General features: G+C 39.3%; 1 protein-coding gene across 3 annotated transcripts in view; it reads left to right on the top strand.

The window, feature by feature from the left end:
• The first annotated feature begins 243 nt into the window (after window positions 1–243).
• The window catches only part of rapgef4a (Rap guanine nucleotide exchange factor 4a), a 31977-nt gene continuing 15888 nt past the window's right edge, over window positions 244–16332 (top strand). The window contains exons 1-5 of one of the 3 annotated variants that reach the window (XM_028591956.1): window positions 244–421; window positions 3442–3584; window positions 4963–5051; window positions 5589–5735; window positions 15988–16060. In XM_028591956.1, the coding sequence (XP_028447757.1) occupies window positions 354–421; window positions 3442–3584; window positions 4963–5051; window positions 5589–5735; window positions 15988–16060 (520 nt within the window). In that variant the 5' untranslated portion in view covers window positions 244–353. Of the gene's footprint in view, window positions 422–3441; window positions 3585–4962; window positions 5052–5588; window positions 5736–6954; window positions 7164–11379; window positions 11621–15987; window positions 16061–16332 lie in introns of those variants that run through there. The other 2 variants (XM_028591957.1, XM_028591958.1) reach the window with 2 other exon arrangements.

The following is a 16332-nucleotide window of genomic DNA, read 5'->3' as shown; positions in this document are numbered from 1 at the left end:
TGATACTCCCTTGGCGTGCAGTTGACACAGTGCTGTATTAATGCCCCATTTAAACACTCCTTTCCTTCTAAGATTCATATGATGTTTCAATTGAACATAATAATCTTGAAAGGCTGGATACACTGAGCAATGTTGAAAACTGTTGCCTTTTTTTTTTTTTTTTGCGTTGCAAAGCGTGTTACGTTTTTTTCCTCAAAACAAACTGAGCATCATTACTTTTACTGGCTTCACATTCATTGCAGCAGCAGCAGGGACAGTATATCGACTGTCAGCAGTGGATGAGTGAAGGCAGATGAAGTGTTGTGGTGGTCCAGCTCTCTCCACCTCCGCAGCAGCAGCAGCAGGATCTCAAGATGGTAACAGCGCACACTTCTTCACATTCGTCGGAATCTGCCGAGTGGATTATTTGTCTGGATAAGAGGTATTATCATGTCACTGCAACTCGTTTTAGGCCACTTTGCGAGCGACGATTGACGGAATATTAACGCGATTTGGATTTGCACTTGGGCGTTGTGTTACAGTAACTGAATTAAAACATTGTCGGCTCTGTAGTTTTAATTTTCCGAAAGGAATTAAGACTTAATGCTCCAGAGCTTGAATTAGGGTATCCTTGAAAGCGCCATGCGTAGCATACGGCTATACCTTCCAGCTGTTTCAGTTAGCCTACTCACTGTATTATTTATTTTATTATTGTTAATGTCTAGGACAAATACTGGGATGGTTCATGCTGTTTGCACACAGTAGCCTACATGCACAATATGGATTAACGAGAGCAAAGTTTCAAAAAGACATGTTAAAAAGGTCACTTGGTATCATGCGCTCTCTGTAATGAGCAGAAAAGAAGCCAAACTGATGCTGGATAAGGCACATATAGAGCTAACAGATTATTTGGCACATTATGCATAATATTCAACATCCCTGCAGATGTCTGTTTTTTAATATACCGCCAGATTACTGGAGAGATCAAAGTTATTGTCAATAAGCCATTAAAATATTGAACATGCTGAGTGGTAGCTCTGATCATAAAGCCTTCTACATTCTGCCCTAAATCACTGCAGAACACTTGGCCAGCAGGTGACACCACTGCATGAACACCTGCCAGAGGAGGTAAACCACCAAGCAGCTGCCATGGACTGCTTTAAAAAGTCATCGAATAACAACACCTTTTGAAATCTTTAAAAACGGAATGGTCTTTCAGCTATTTATGAATCATCATCATTTTGCATCACCACAGGTGCAGTGTTGCATAAAATACATCTCTATAATCTACAGAAAAGAATTGCAGTGTGTGTGCATGTGTACATGATATGCACATTAATTGAATAATACCACTTCCACTGTGAGGGATTTGTGATAGGACACTTAGAGTCAAAATAGTGGAAAGTGAACATTAGTGCTTTAGGAGTCACACAGGCAGGGATGTTGGACACAGCTCAAGTGTAAACGGAGAAGAAAGAGGGTCCAAAGTGCATCAGCTCTAAACAGAAAAGTGACGCTGTGTGCCAGACGTGTTTACACAGTAATAACCTCTGGTTAGTCCCAGAAGCCACCTGTGTCGCTCAAATCAAACAGTTCTTGTATGACTCACCTTTTCCGAGAAAATACCTGTAGCATGTATGCTTCACTTTATTGGCCTGTTGCTAATGTTACAATGAAATGCAAGTCAGGTGACAAACATGTATGTTTCCATGTGTATTCTCACTGTGAAAACTCAAACTCCGACTTTTCAGTATTTGATACAAAATATAAGTGAGCACAAAAAACACAGGTGTCGCTTCAACTGTTTATTGTCACAGTTTAATACAGAGCTTTGAGGATCTCACTCTTTACACGTTTTCTCACACTCTGTAACTGGATTGTAAATTAGAAACAGTTGCTACATTAGGTTCACCGTTTGTAGTCTTCATACTGCAACAAGCTGCCTCGTGATGAAAACATTCTGTCCTCACTTAGACTCAGAATCAGTACCTTTTCAAATCTTTTTTTTTTTTTTTGATGACTTGGTTGGTTTCCAAATAGACACCTTGGCTTTGAAACTCAGGCTCCCACACATCTCTCTGATGCCTTGTTGTCCTCACTGTGTAGCGTGTTTTATAAAGTACACAGTGCTGAAATAATGCAGGGTAGGCTTGCTCAGTAAATGATATTGGAGTGGACCAGTGGCTCTGGTGTGATTATACAGTCCAATCACAATATGCATATATACTTTAATGGGACTACTGTGAGTTGAAAGGTTGCCAGGGATTACATGATGAGTCTTATAGTGAACACACTTTTATTGTACAGTGACATATATTTAGTACACTAAATCATTTTTAGAGCTACATTAAGTCAGAGAATTGTTGCAGTGGTGAAGCAAGCAATTGTTTCCATTTCTGAATTATTGATACGTTTCGTTTTTTTTAAAGGATGGATATGGATTCAAAGGTGATGTAAGCTACAGTACAACCACCCACATGTTACATCAGAGGCTCCAGATTCAGTGGAACACATTTTGGGGCAGTGTAATACAGGCAAAAGAGGAGTGAGAGGGATAAAACACACACCGACACATCTGTGATGACGTGATCAGCATTTTCTGTCCCAGTTTAGGTCATTCACATAGTTAGAGACCAATGTGATAAACAACAATCTATAGAGTTGCTTTAAGCAATTCTGTCCTTATGTAAACTCTTTTTGCATGATACACCTGAAACAAATTACCAGCGAGCCACTTGGTGAGCAGGAGCCAAAACTGTGTAAATTTTCTTGATTAGAATACAGACTAAATGAGATAAGTTTCACAAACACTTTCAATTCACGGTGTTTTATTGTTAAGCAAAGGATTCCTAAACATTGAAACAAGGCTTTTATCTCATCTTAAGACCCTTCAGGATGACTTATTCTGATCTGGGATGGTATTTGACATGGTGTGTGTACACAATAGGACGATGAGGCATGTGAGTCTTTGACGATTAGACACATTTTGTCACATCATTATTTCAAATTTGACAGCAACGAGATTGGCTCACAGAGGTTGTGACGAAATCTGATTGGTTGATGTGAAAAGTGTGAGCGCCCTCAGTCAGCTGATTGAGTTGGAGCAGGAAAGGAAAGATACTCTTCCTGACTGAACTTTTTCTTAACATCATTAGACTGCCATGAATAGAAATGATAAAAACAATGTTGTTGCCATTCCACATGTTTCTCGATCCACTGTGGTCTGCTTGTTGCACAGGGCACTGCCAATGTGCAACTGTAAGTTTAAGTTATGACATAAGAACTGTAACATGAAACCAGACGACAATGTTCCTCAGGGATAAATTGGTGTCACCAATGGTGTTTTCAGAATCCAGGCCAAGATGCACTTATGCTGACTGCAGCCTACTTACAGTAGGTACCTTATGCACATTTATTTTCACAGTTACCTGTACACTGACCCTTTTCTTTTTATTTCTCCAGACCAGCAGAGCGCTCTGGAGAAGATGTTGACATAATCCTGGCACGTCTGAAAAATGTGAAGGCCTTCGAGAGATTCCACCCCAGTTTGCTGCAGCAGATTTGCATGTGTGGATTCTATGAATGCTTGGAGAAAGGCATCACCTGTAGGTCAAAATACAGGCTCTGAAAGAGTCATATTGTATATCTGGCACCAACATGTTTCTTGCTGATGCTTTCCTTTAAAGGGGTGATAGAATGCAAAACCGATTTTACCCTGTCATAGTTGAAAAACGGCAGTTTGGTGGGTAAATAGGACATACATAGAACCTCAAAATCCCATTGACACCTCTTTCCTCTGAAAATCTCACAATTTGAAACTGCTGCTGAAAACGGGCGAATCTCAACAAAGCTAAAAGTTGACGTCAACTTCTCAACTCCTCCTCATTTGGCTCTAGTCTTTGTCACGCCCCAACATTTACATAGGCTACACAACTGACCTGAGGTCAGCTAGTCTTCAGAATCTAGGTCACGCAGATCTCTGAAATTGTATACATAGTTCATCTGCTATTTTACCACTAAATTCACTTCTGAGACTATTTTATGCGAGAAATCAACTATGTAAAGCTCAAATATGGGCCGTTTCACGAAAATTGATGGCTAATTGCAAATTTGGTAGGACAGTATCAGACTTCACGAGCTCCACAATCTGCCAGGACAGGCGGCGGCTGCCGGCCGGGTTTGCTGCCTTCTCTGTCGGCCTCTCCCCCTTCACAGACCCGCTGAGCTGGAGCTCTGTCAGGATCTCACACACGAGCTGCGCTATGTAGGACTTTACAAAGAACAAAGTTTGGAAGTTTTTCAAGGATGTTGAAAATGAACCACGGTCGTAAATGCAGTGTTCCAGACTGTACAACAGAATAGCCTACTGGCCCAGAGAAAAGAGTTTAGAACGAGTATATCGGACAATGGCGCGGGAGTTGTGGATCTAACGCAGTGCTGCAGAGGCACTGGCAGAGGACATTGCAGGGGTTCACTCTCCGCTCCCCGCGCTTACTAGCTATTAGGTGAGTTGTGATTCTTTGGTGGAGGTTTTTTATGTCCCAAGGGTAATGTTACAACTACACTAGTTATAATGAAAGTGTCGAAACATTTTGTCTCGGCTAAAGCCTGCAGGCTGTATCAAAATATACATCAATATTTGTACAATATGCGCCCATTTCTGGGCATGTAACTGAGTGTGTGTGGGTGTGTGTGTGTGTGTGTGTGTGTGTGTGTAATATGAGACTCCAATGTATGTATGTGGGTCGCTCAACCAATCAGCGCGCAGCTTATCTAAATATTCATGAGCACACCATATTTGGAAGAAAAGCTCTTGTTCAAAATAGGGCCATATTCACATGGTAGTTAATGGCCCACAGAAAATCACTTGGGCCATTTTCAGCCCAACCAATGTTACATACCCTATTAGGAGACCTTAAGGAACATTGTGAAATACCCTATATAATCATTCTATCACCCCTTTAACTGTGCTGTGTTTTTTAGTGTATCGCCAAGGAGACATTGGCACCAGCTGGTATGCCGTCCTCTCTGGTTCACTGGATGTCAAAGTTTCAGAGACAGCAAGTTATCAGGTACGACTGATTAAATTAATGGTCATTTGATGTGCTAATTTACTAATTGTGGGCCTAAATCTGCATCATCTTCTAAATTTGACAATCTATATGTTAAGATTTGAATGATTTTGTCAGTTAAGGTGCACTCGAAATTCATCACGAATGCCAAAGAATTCACATCCAACCTCCAGCTTATTTGGTGTGTGGGCTGTAAAGAGCATTTTGCTTATTACATTAGGGAACATTACTGGTTAGTTTTTAATACTGCAGCCTCATGCACCTCCTCAGACAATTTGTCTCGGTACTGATTGGAGTATTTTCTTTGCAGATTGAAGTGTATCCATCTAAAGTATCTAACACAAGTGTTCAGGTGATTGCCTGTAGTATTTAAAAGTGATCTGATCACTGCTCCTCAAGTGCATCACACAAACGGCTTTTTTCCCCAGCAGAACAAGGACATTACATTAGCATTTGACAGGTTCCTTGTCTAGCTGAATTTTTTAATCTTTATGGAGGAATGATCCATGTGGAGCAACATCTCTGTTTCTATTACAGCATGCTGTTACTATATTCACGCTGGGCACTGGCACGGCATTTGGGGAGTCAATCCTGGATAACACCCCCCGGCATGCCACCATTGTCACGCGGGAATTCTGTGAGCTCCTACGCATTGAGCAGAGGGAGTTCAGGTCTCTGTGGGAGGTGAGTACCTCTATCTGCTCCATCTGTACTTGTATTATCCTACAGACATTCTCTGGCTACATTGCAGTTTGTGACACATACACAGAATAAAAGTAAGTGCTTGTATCAAGTGATCTGAAAGGGCTGCTAGCAAAATATGTCTAAACATGTTTTTGTCACACTTTTAGTCACAGGACTAAGATTAGAGACATTACATAAAGTACACACATTTCTTTAAACAAAAATGTAGAGGATGCATTTAACTACATTTTCAGATCTCTGAATCTCTGCTGACACCCCTCTTTTTTAGCAATTCAAATAATGAGGAGGTGAAAACAAAATTCAGCCTGATTATGAGGCTGTAATGAAACATGAATCCTATTTGTAGAATCACCCACAGTAACAGGTGAAATAAGGCTATTTAAAGTAAAAATGTGATTCTTTTTTCATTGTTTAAGTCATTGATTGCACACATAAAGCAGATCCTTAACAGCTGAGTTGGATGCCTAAAGGCAGCATGCATCTCTGACCATTCATCCTTTAATTTCTGACCAACTGTGGGGGCTGCTGTGAGCCAGGGAACAGCCACCTGTTTTAGTTTGTTCTTGTTGGAATTGAAATGTTGAATGTGATAACTGTGACAAATTGAGCTAAGCACAAGCCAAAGTGTAGGTGGTGTATAGGCACAATGTCTTGTGAATTAGTGGTTTGATTGTGAATATGTTGTTGCCCCCCCCCCTGCAGAAATAAAGTGAGCTGCCCACTTATTATACTGTAACCTTCTGCTCCCAAGTTTGTGTGTAAGCATTCCACAAAATAAGGGTTTTATCAAGGTGTAAAAGGTTTACGCTGTTTGACCACTAGATGGAAGTGAAGTGTTGAGGAGAAACACATTCTTTCTGGTTCTGTGTGTTAACTGGTGTCTTTATTGCATGCTCTAATTCAATCACTCAGCACAATTATAACACAGACCAACTATTCAGATAACATAACATGATACAATAGAAGTATATCTCACTGTGTCAGGACAAACATGAAATTCAACATACTGTAAATATTTGTAAGATAGATTGTGACTGTCGCAATCCATCTTACAAATATTTACTCTTTAGTATTGTTTATGTTTGGTCACCATGTAACACTCATCCCTCCATCTCCTGCATGTTAGCTGTTAGGTGTCATGCTGTGTAGAGGCCCCTCTCCTCTCTCAGCTCCCCCTCTGCTGGAGCCACTGCAATGGGCTGGTTTATAGAGAGAGGCAGCCCATTTCCTCTGGGACCGAAGGGCATAAGGGGCTGTTAGATTATGGGCTGTGTGTCTGTGTCAGTGTAGTGTCCAGCAGCAGTGTGACCGGATACTTAACACTGTTTGGATGTGTGCTGAGGATCACGTGGAAGTACTACTACGCTACACATTTCACCTCTGCCCTCAGGCGACCTCTTCAGCAAGGTGTGTTTCAGATGAGATGTTATGGCTTTTTCTATGCCCACGTTGTCGTATCTTGTCCTTAGATCTCTATGGTCTAGGTTGTTTTGTGATGTGATGACACACTGTGAAGTTACTGTGTTAAGCTGTAGTTTAAGCACAGAATGTTTAACAGATAGAATGGGACTATTTCTTTTGGGAAAATAGCTGGTGTGGTTGTAATTTTATTAACCTAGGTATGAAGAAGCAAAATCCCTTTTTGTATCACACATTGCCCCTAATTCAGCTGCAGTTTTGTGTTTATCTGTGTTTTTTGCCCCCAACAGCGCCTTCCAGGCAGCGCTGCCTTTGGGAGGCAATGGTTATGGTTAGGATTAGGGTTAAGGTTAAGGTTAGGGTTAGGTGCCTTGAAGGCAGCGGTCGCAGCGCTTCCTGGAAGGAGCAGTTGGGGGCAAAAAACACCATCAAGCAAGTTTTGTAGTTTGTAGTTTAGTTTGATAGTATGTTGGTTTAATGTAGCATATTTTTTAATTAAACAATTAGGTTGGCAGTATTAGGTAAATCATTTCTGGTCTTGTGTCATCTTTTCCAGCTCACTTGCTTAAGGGAGTAAATCAATCTCTGTTGGAGAATCAATTGTATCTGGCAGTGTTATCACCCAATGTATTATGTTAAAGTCCCCCTCCACTCAAAAATGTGTTTGATTATTGTTACTTCGCTGTGCAAAATAATGTATGTGCAGAGTTTGACACAAAGTTTTCACATAAATTTGCAGGAGGTGGAAAGTTTCTCTGTGCTCACCTTAATTTTGAGTTAAAGACATGTACAAATGAGCAGGTTTTTGTGAGATCACAACTAGTTTGTGAGCTAATCATGGTCATCAATTATGATATGCATCTTATAGAAGTATCACATGGAAACCAGAAACCTCCAGTGCACATACAATGAAAACGGACCTTTCAGCTAAGTAGCAGACATCCTTTGTCCAGCAGTTAAACATGTAAACAATTTACATACTTATATACTTTTCAATAAGGGAGAAGGAGTAGATGTCATTTAAAGACATTTTTAACAAGGTAATTTAACTTTGAGGTGGAAAAAAAGCTGTAACTGTAGGGCTATTAAGTCAACATTTACATTATCAACTTGTTGACAGATAATCATTACATGTTTTGTTAGTACAACATTTTCACAAAATTATTCTGCCTAGCACTGTGCTTATTTATTCCCTCAGTATTGCCGCAATGCAGACATTCTTATGTAGTATCTTGTTACTGGTGGCATCAGACTTCAGACTTTATCTGCCAGTTCTGATGCACTGTGGCGACAAACTGCCTCCAACTTCCCTGGGTGTCCCGGCTGTTCAAATAAATTAAGTGTATCTGTTCACACAGGCTTTATTAAGGCTTCAATACATTTAGTTGGGCATTAAAAAACCTTAAGCTGCATAAGATCAGTGGTCTTATTGCTTACACCCGTGAAAACCAGGGTGAACAGAGAAGTACTCCATTGATTGATGCCAGCTGATGTGGGGAAATAGCAAAGGAGTGATGTTAAGGGAAAGGTACCACCTACCCTGCTTTAAGCTGAGAAGGAAGCCCTGAAACAAAGTAACACACCTCCTCCTCTTCCTCCCACACATATCTGTCCTCCTGTGGCCGAGCACTCTTACAAAACTGTGCTAGAGTGAGCAAAGCATTGCCCTATAATGAACCAATATATAATATTATATATTCATCATAGTCCATGTCAATTATTCAGTGTATATCTCCAGTTTTCTCTTAATATCTTTATGGAATTGTTCATTACATTTGAGGATATGTATTTGGGTTTGTTTTGATGGTTCTTGCATGTGACTAGTGTATGACAAGTACACGTGGCAAAGTCACTTCATGTATTAGTGTCTATAGGTACTCATGCGTGCAACTTGTATATTTATTTTCTTATGCCGCTGACTGCTACAACCACTGGGAGCGAGCAGCCGAGTGCTGTTTGTTTAACAGAGCAGACATGAGCAGAGCTCAGCACACACAGCCCCGCTGACCGAAGCTTAGATGGCCTGATCATCAATTTTCTCTTTGTATCCTGCTTCCGATGGGCACTGTGATTGAAACAACACAATTGTGATTTTTGTTCAAAGGGTCATAAGACAGCTGTCATACAGTCATGTCAGCCTGCATGTGGCCTGAATAGACCTGCTTTCATTATCTAGAAGCATTAATATTTTGGATCAGATGTGAAAAATTACACGTTAGAAAGGTATATATACATACTGTACCTATACATAGATACATGTATGTATGCATGTATTTTTTGCATGCATGTTTGGGCTGGAGGCGTATCTGTTGGGTGCTGAGCATAGAGAGTGGGTGGGTGGGATTGGTGTGTTATCAGTCCATAGAAGAAGCCTGGTGGGCAGCCAGTGGAGAAGGCTGATGAACAGGAAGTGGCAGGGACGCAGCGTGCCCTCTGGTGTCTGAGGATTGGATGGAGGGGGGTTGGAAAAAGGAGGCCACATGGATCCTCTCGTGGTTCAGCATCCAAGTAGAATGTCACATCCAGGGCTGGAGTCCCTCCAAGTGCACAGCGGATATGTGCATGAAAAGAGCAGGAAGATTATATCAAAACATTTCGGTTTTATTCCCTTATCTCTGCTCACAGAGTTGTTACATAATTAAAAGCCCCAAATCTGAACTCCAACCTGGAAAATAAAAAATGTGCAACTGTAACTGGCCATGCAGATTTTTATTATCAGCTCAATTTCTGTAGTGCAGAATACTGTGTCCGCTGTAGAAACAACAATGTTAAACTAAAATCATTCAGCTGGCACACAAACTAGATTTCTCTCAGCTTTCATCTTCCATATCATTGCCTTGTATATGCATTTGCACATCAAGTTAAACCACAGCATGGAGGAGTTGACTAAACTGAATTCCAACCAAATCAAACAGTAAATCAAATTCAAATGTTAAATCAAATTTGTTACTGGCATGGGAAGTAAATAAGGAAAATATTTTCTGCCCCAGTCCATTATATTGACGTTCAAAATACATTTTGTAAAATTGCCTTGTCTTAAATTTGTGTCTGTTCAATACAAACCTTTTTTCCATCAAATTCAGGATGACCATTGTCAGATCTAAAATAAGATATTATTTCCCATCACATGCGTCTTTACTGTCAGTTGGGGGTGTACAGTGACATATTTGACATGGTGATTCAGTGACACACACCTACACCTGCTCAGCCCCACCTCTCTGTTTATTAGTTACAGTACATCCATTCCCCTTCTTTATCTTTTGACGCAAAATCAGTGAGATGGCAATTTACTCATATTTCAAATTTTTTTCATGTGATAAATGGAGATATACTGTAGATGAAGAAATAACAAAAGAAAGTTAAATAAAAGTGAACACCAAATGCCATGTACAAAGTTATTTTGTTATTCTCCTTGAGGCATCAAACATGACTGCTTGTCATCTATGTGTGAAACCCATTAAAATGTGCAAATTTTGGTCAAATATACTTAATAAGCATTTCATCAGCCTTCACCGACTATTTTCTATTATTAAATTCACTGTTACAACCTTTATCAGCACTGTCATTCACAAACACGCAGCAATGACATGAGCTGATGAAGCTGCTTGCGCGATTTATTTGTGAGTGTAATTTGTAATAATTTGTATTCCTTCATCCTTAAAATCAGACAAATTATATATCACATTGAAAACTTAATCTTGGGTATGCATACATATTATAAGGTGTTATAATATGTGTGATTTATTTCTTGCTGGAAAACACTCAGGGAGTTCAATGCAGCTGTCTTGGGACTTTGATAAGTAACAAGGTCAGAGATAAGACGCCATCTGGCATGTGTCCTTAGAGGAAGGATCTCAGTGATAGGAAAAGGATACTGGATGGGACTGTCTGTACATCTTAGAGTTGGATTGGATGCACAAAGAAAATTACACACATTAAACTGAATTCTACCGGTATGTCCAAGGACTAAAAATGTCTTCCTGAGGGGTTATAAGTTGATAAAAACAGCAGAGACATTTTTGCAATAATTGTTTTGATATTTCAGATTTGAACTCTTACAACTTGTGAAGGTGGTCAAGCTGAAAATGAGCAACTACTCTGATCATAAATGAGAGAGAGAGAGAGAGAGAGAGAGAGAGAGAGAGAGAGAGAGAGAGAGAGAGATCCCCTGCGTGCTCAGTGGCTGGAGTTGAGTTATCACCTAGCAACTGCTGCTCAGAAGAAGTCAGCAGCTGACTGGCACTCTGCTGGGCTGACACAGTCTGCTGCTGTGGTGACGGAGGTGCTGGATCATGCTGGACCACGCTCCATCTGACCCATGACTCTTAAAAACTGGACTTATATGCTTGGGGTGTTTCTTTACGCCTGGATTAAGAGGGTGTGGAGGACCTTCCAGTCATTAACAACTATAATAGGCTGCATGGGACGCTAGTAGCATTCTTTAGGTAATCTATGCCAAACTTTTTAACAATTCAATGCATTTGCTGCATGAGAAACACTGTATAATATATGGGGAAAGTGAAACAATGCTGGATAGAAATGTGTACAGAATTGTTCTTGCTGGTGTTGCACACTATCTGGAAATTCAGAATTTGCAATCCAAATGTCAAATTAAAATTCAGAATTTACATTCCTACTAAAAGCATGACATTTTAGAATTTATATTGTAACTGTTTATGTTTGGGAGGAAATCTAACAGAGCAGAAGAGAAGTGAAACTCTTAGGAGGGGCTTTCCTCCCAAATGTTTCCCCCAAGTGGCCTGAAGTGTGCCTGTGAGAGTTCAGAATAATCAGTGACTGCTTTGAGAACTGTTTACCTATGTAGGTTATGTAATCTGGGGTGAATTATTCAAAATACAGCAGTGCATTCATGCACATTGATGCTCACAATGCAATCACGTGCTCAAGCGTGAAAGACAGTGGAGGAGCTTGAACTGCACTGAGATGATTTCAGTATCTTCATTGATATGTTGTTATGACATATCTAAACTCTAGATGAGACTCTTTAAAGCATAGCTATTCCATCAGCTAGAGATATGGACTCACTCCACTGTGACAATCTTTACACTGTTTTTATACACAAGATGTATAGGGGAAAAATGAACCATTAGTTAAATGTGCAATGTCACTGTGATGGCATCTTGTTATGCATTTATTTCTGTTACTGTCTAATAAATCAAATCAAAAAGTAGAAGTCAGGGTTAAGGGATATGTAAGAGCTCTCCTGCTGCTGTGAACAGTGAAGTCAGTGTATGAGAGCAGATGAGCAAAAACCGAGCTTGACCAAGCTTCACTGGAGGAATACAGAATGGAACATCTGTTATTGCAGTCATTTGTAAACCTCCTTTTCATGTAAGGATGAAAGCTGTGTAGTGATGAATGCAGGTTCGTGTGCTTAAATGACTCTGAAATGTCTTTACACTGCATTTACCTGAATATTAGTCAAGTACATCAAATATTACTTATTTAAACAGTGTGAAAAAGTTTATAAAATAGCATTTTCTCAGATTTTAAATGAATATCATACCAGAATTGCCACTTTGCAGTTGTATGCCTCTGCCAACCAGTATAGTTGCAGTTTACATCCATGTCTGTCCAGACTCATATAATATAAAGTTAAGTGTATTCATTGGTGAAACATGGACGCTTGGCACACATCTTCAACCTGGCAGCACAGAAGATCTTTACAATCACCAAAGTTTGTAGGCAAATTAGTGTCACCAATTCAGTATCCGACCAAATGTCTCCTCTTCTCTTATAGCATTGAATAATAGCCAGAAAAGTGTGTTTGCAGAACATTATGATGTCACAGTAATGACACTTTGACCTTTTTTGTATAAAATGTCATCATTTTATCCTATTAGACATGTGTGTGAAATGTTGTCATAATAAGGTGTAGGAATTCTTAAGTTATGGCCAAAATTGCGTTTTGTGAGTTCACATAGTGACCTTGACCTTTGACCGTTGACCTCCTATTGCGGTCACAAGGACAAGCATACAGTACATACCTACTTTTATAAACGTAATGCATTTATTAAAGCTGGGTCCTAAAACATTAAGAAAGAGCACTTGTGCACTTGCTAATAGTTGATCACATTTAACATAATTCTTTAGTTATTGTGTATCTGATCGTTTTAAGATATTTTTTATGTCCAAATGTTCTTGTATCACTGTCTGTCAGTCATATTCTTTGAGCTACGTGAGTCACTAAATATATAAAAGATGATTGGCTTTCTAACTTGGGAGATCTACTACAAATGAGGAAAATATAAATTCATGTTTCTGCTGTCTGTTAGTGATGGATTTCATTTCAAAAGGGCCTTTTAGGCTGCCTTTGTGGAAGTCATGGATGTGATGGGATTTAGTCTCCTTATTGTGGAAGTGTTTGTAAAACCTCTCAGTTTTTCAGAGTAAACCCGCTTGAAGAAACAGATCATAATCTTCTCTAACGTAATGGAATCAGTTTCTAGAAATAACAAAATATTTCGTAAGAGACTGAATCAGACGCTGTAAGCTGTCTGACTACACCATTTTGTCTGGATGTCAGATCGTGACAGATATTTTGACCCAGTCCAACACGCCTAAAAGTGTATCCATGCTGCAGTCAGAAACATTTGTACCGCTTAAACAAAAGTGGACGTTCTGTTCGGAGGTGTCTGAGTCCCAGTGGCGTTTGTTTGTCCCTTATGACTATTAACTGTCCATTTTTCAGTAAATGCTGATGTGAAGCAACAACTCAGTGATCCAATAGAGCATTTAGCTACAGGTCTGCCTTTCCTGTACTACTGGAGGAGGCAATAGCTGAGAAGGACATCTCTGTCAGTATTATGGTTATACGTTATAATGGGAAGTTAAATGACTTATAGGATAAATCGATCATCAAAATTGTTGAAAATTCTATTGATCGATTAATAGATTAAACGACTAATGGTTTCAGCTCAGATAAAATACGCTAATAAAATGAAAAATAAAATCACACTTGAAAAGTCAGTGACTCAATGACAAGCTGGTGGTTGTAAAAGAAACAAATGCAAAGTGTGTCATTAGAGTCAGAGACATCATTACTAACAAAATAGAAATGGAGTGCTTTTTTGCACACCTGACAATGGTCTTAAATCCTCCTCTAAAACAACACCCACCCTGCGTATTTTATTTAACCCGTCAGGGAGCATGGCTTTTTTGACTCCAAGGGGTTGAGTTCATTTGTTCATGTGCTGCTCAGTTTAAGTGCTCCTCCCTAATCCTAAATCCTTTACTTGTCAACAAAGATACACAGATAGGCTTGTTGAAGTGATTCTGGACGCTTCAGTTCTGTTGATCAACTTTGAATATATATATATATATATATATATATATATATAAGTGCGACATTAATCAATATCTGTTATTGGGTTAATGAGCAGCAAGTCAATTTTCATGTTGGAGTAGATATGTGTTTTAAAAACTGAGGTCACTGAGATGTTTCTAAACTGCTTCTTAATTGAGGTAAAAAGCTGTGTGCCCCTAAAGGGTTGCTAAAGTGATTAACTGACCTAAGGGGATAGAATTTAATTTAAAACATGACCTTTGAGAGTAGATTACACATCCAGGAACAAATGGCTCTATAGTTCTAGCTCTTGTTCAATCTCCTCTGACCAGATGATGGGAAGGTAGAGAGAACTGGTCGGTCACTAAGTGGTCCTCAATCAGCATTTTATCGACTCAGAACGTAGTTGCTTCGGCACATAATCAGTTTTTGTTTGTCTTTTACCACAAATTAATCTTGAACCATGAGTCTACTTGACAAATTGTTTATAAATCAGATAGAAAATACAATTTTAAAAATCAGCTCCCATTAGAGTAGATGCTAAATGTGGTGGGGATACTTTTTTTTTATAGATGCAGAGTTAAGTACTTTCTATAATAGAAAAAGCATTCAAAGCAGAATAGAAATCCCTATTAGATGATAATAACTAAATGGTCAACCTCAGTTTGCAACAGTGGCGATTTTAGACCCTTTTTAGAGGTGTTTACACCTCATTATCATTTAATTTGATTCTGGTAGTCCATAAAGGGACTTTCGTAGTTTTTTCATATGTTCAATATTTAGCATTCATCCTCTGTTATAATAATAAATATGTATATTCATTGTTATCCAGTTAAATTACTGATTAAGCAATGGGTGGGGTTAACACTTTTGTAAGGCACTGTATCTGTGTCACATTCTCATTAGGGGCTGAGCCCCCCTAAAGGTCTGAACCCCAAATCGCCCCTGGTTTGCAAAATTCAAATATTTTCCATATATTTTGTTAGCTAATGAATGCTAATCCAGCTTTTTGAAATGTTGCCAAGGGGCCGTCAATGTTAGTGTATAAGGCCATATATTTTGTACGTCTCTTTGGCTACGGTTGAATTGACCTCTGTACACTAATGAACAAAAACATGACATTCACACAAACGTAAATGATCTGAGTATGTCTTTACTGATGGAGATCCTGCCCTGTAGAGCTGTGTGTGAGCAGTTTAATGAAAAAGGCAAGATCTCTGACTAAAGTCTCAGTATTTATCCAGAGTATAAACTGTGAAAGTCAGCTGTTGAGTTACAGCACGTTACCACACACACTTGGCAATGGGATATTACCTTGGCCTCCCATGGACAAGTTGATACAGTGATGAGACAGAAGGACAAAGCTTTCTTTACCCAAATATAAAACTGCTGCTGTTTACGAGGCTGCAATCTTCTTCTTATTACACATTTCTGTAAAATTGATCATTTATTGCAAGCTATTGACTGCTGTGACTGATTTGTCCTTGTATTTTCTGATTTTCATAGAAATATCATCATTGCATGGCTGGCCTGCTTGCCCCACCCTATGGTGTGATGGACAGCGGATGTAGTGGTGACAGTAAGTAGCCCTTAATTACTGTTTACATTTGTGGTTTAGGCTCAGCAATCACACATTTTATTCCTAAATTTGTCACAGTTTTTTTATTGTTGTCATATTCACCTTCACACAGTACAGATCGTGAGAGATTTGAAAGCTTTATTTGAACTTTGAATTAAATTGAATTGTAACAGGATCTTCAAGACAACATTTGACTGTAAGATATCACAGTGCAGGAGCTCCTAAATGTTCACAGGTTGCAGTTGGTGTACACAGAAGGACGTTCTGTGACA

This window comes from Perca flavescens, chromosome 11, assembly GCF_004354835.1.
Source record: "Perca flavescens isolate YP-PL-M2 chromosome 11, PFLA_1.0, whole genome shotgun sequence".
Lineage (NCBI taxonomy): Eukaryota > Metazoa > Chordata > Actinopteri > Perciformes > Percidae > Perca > Perca flavescens.
The sequence above is the reverse complement of the archived record's forward strand: the minus strand, read 5'-3'. Positions and strand labels throughout refer to the sequence as shown.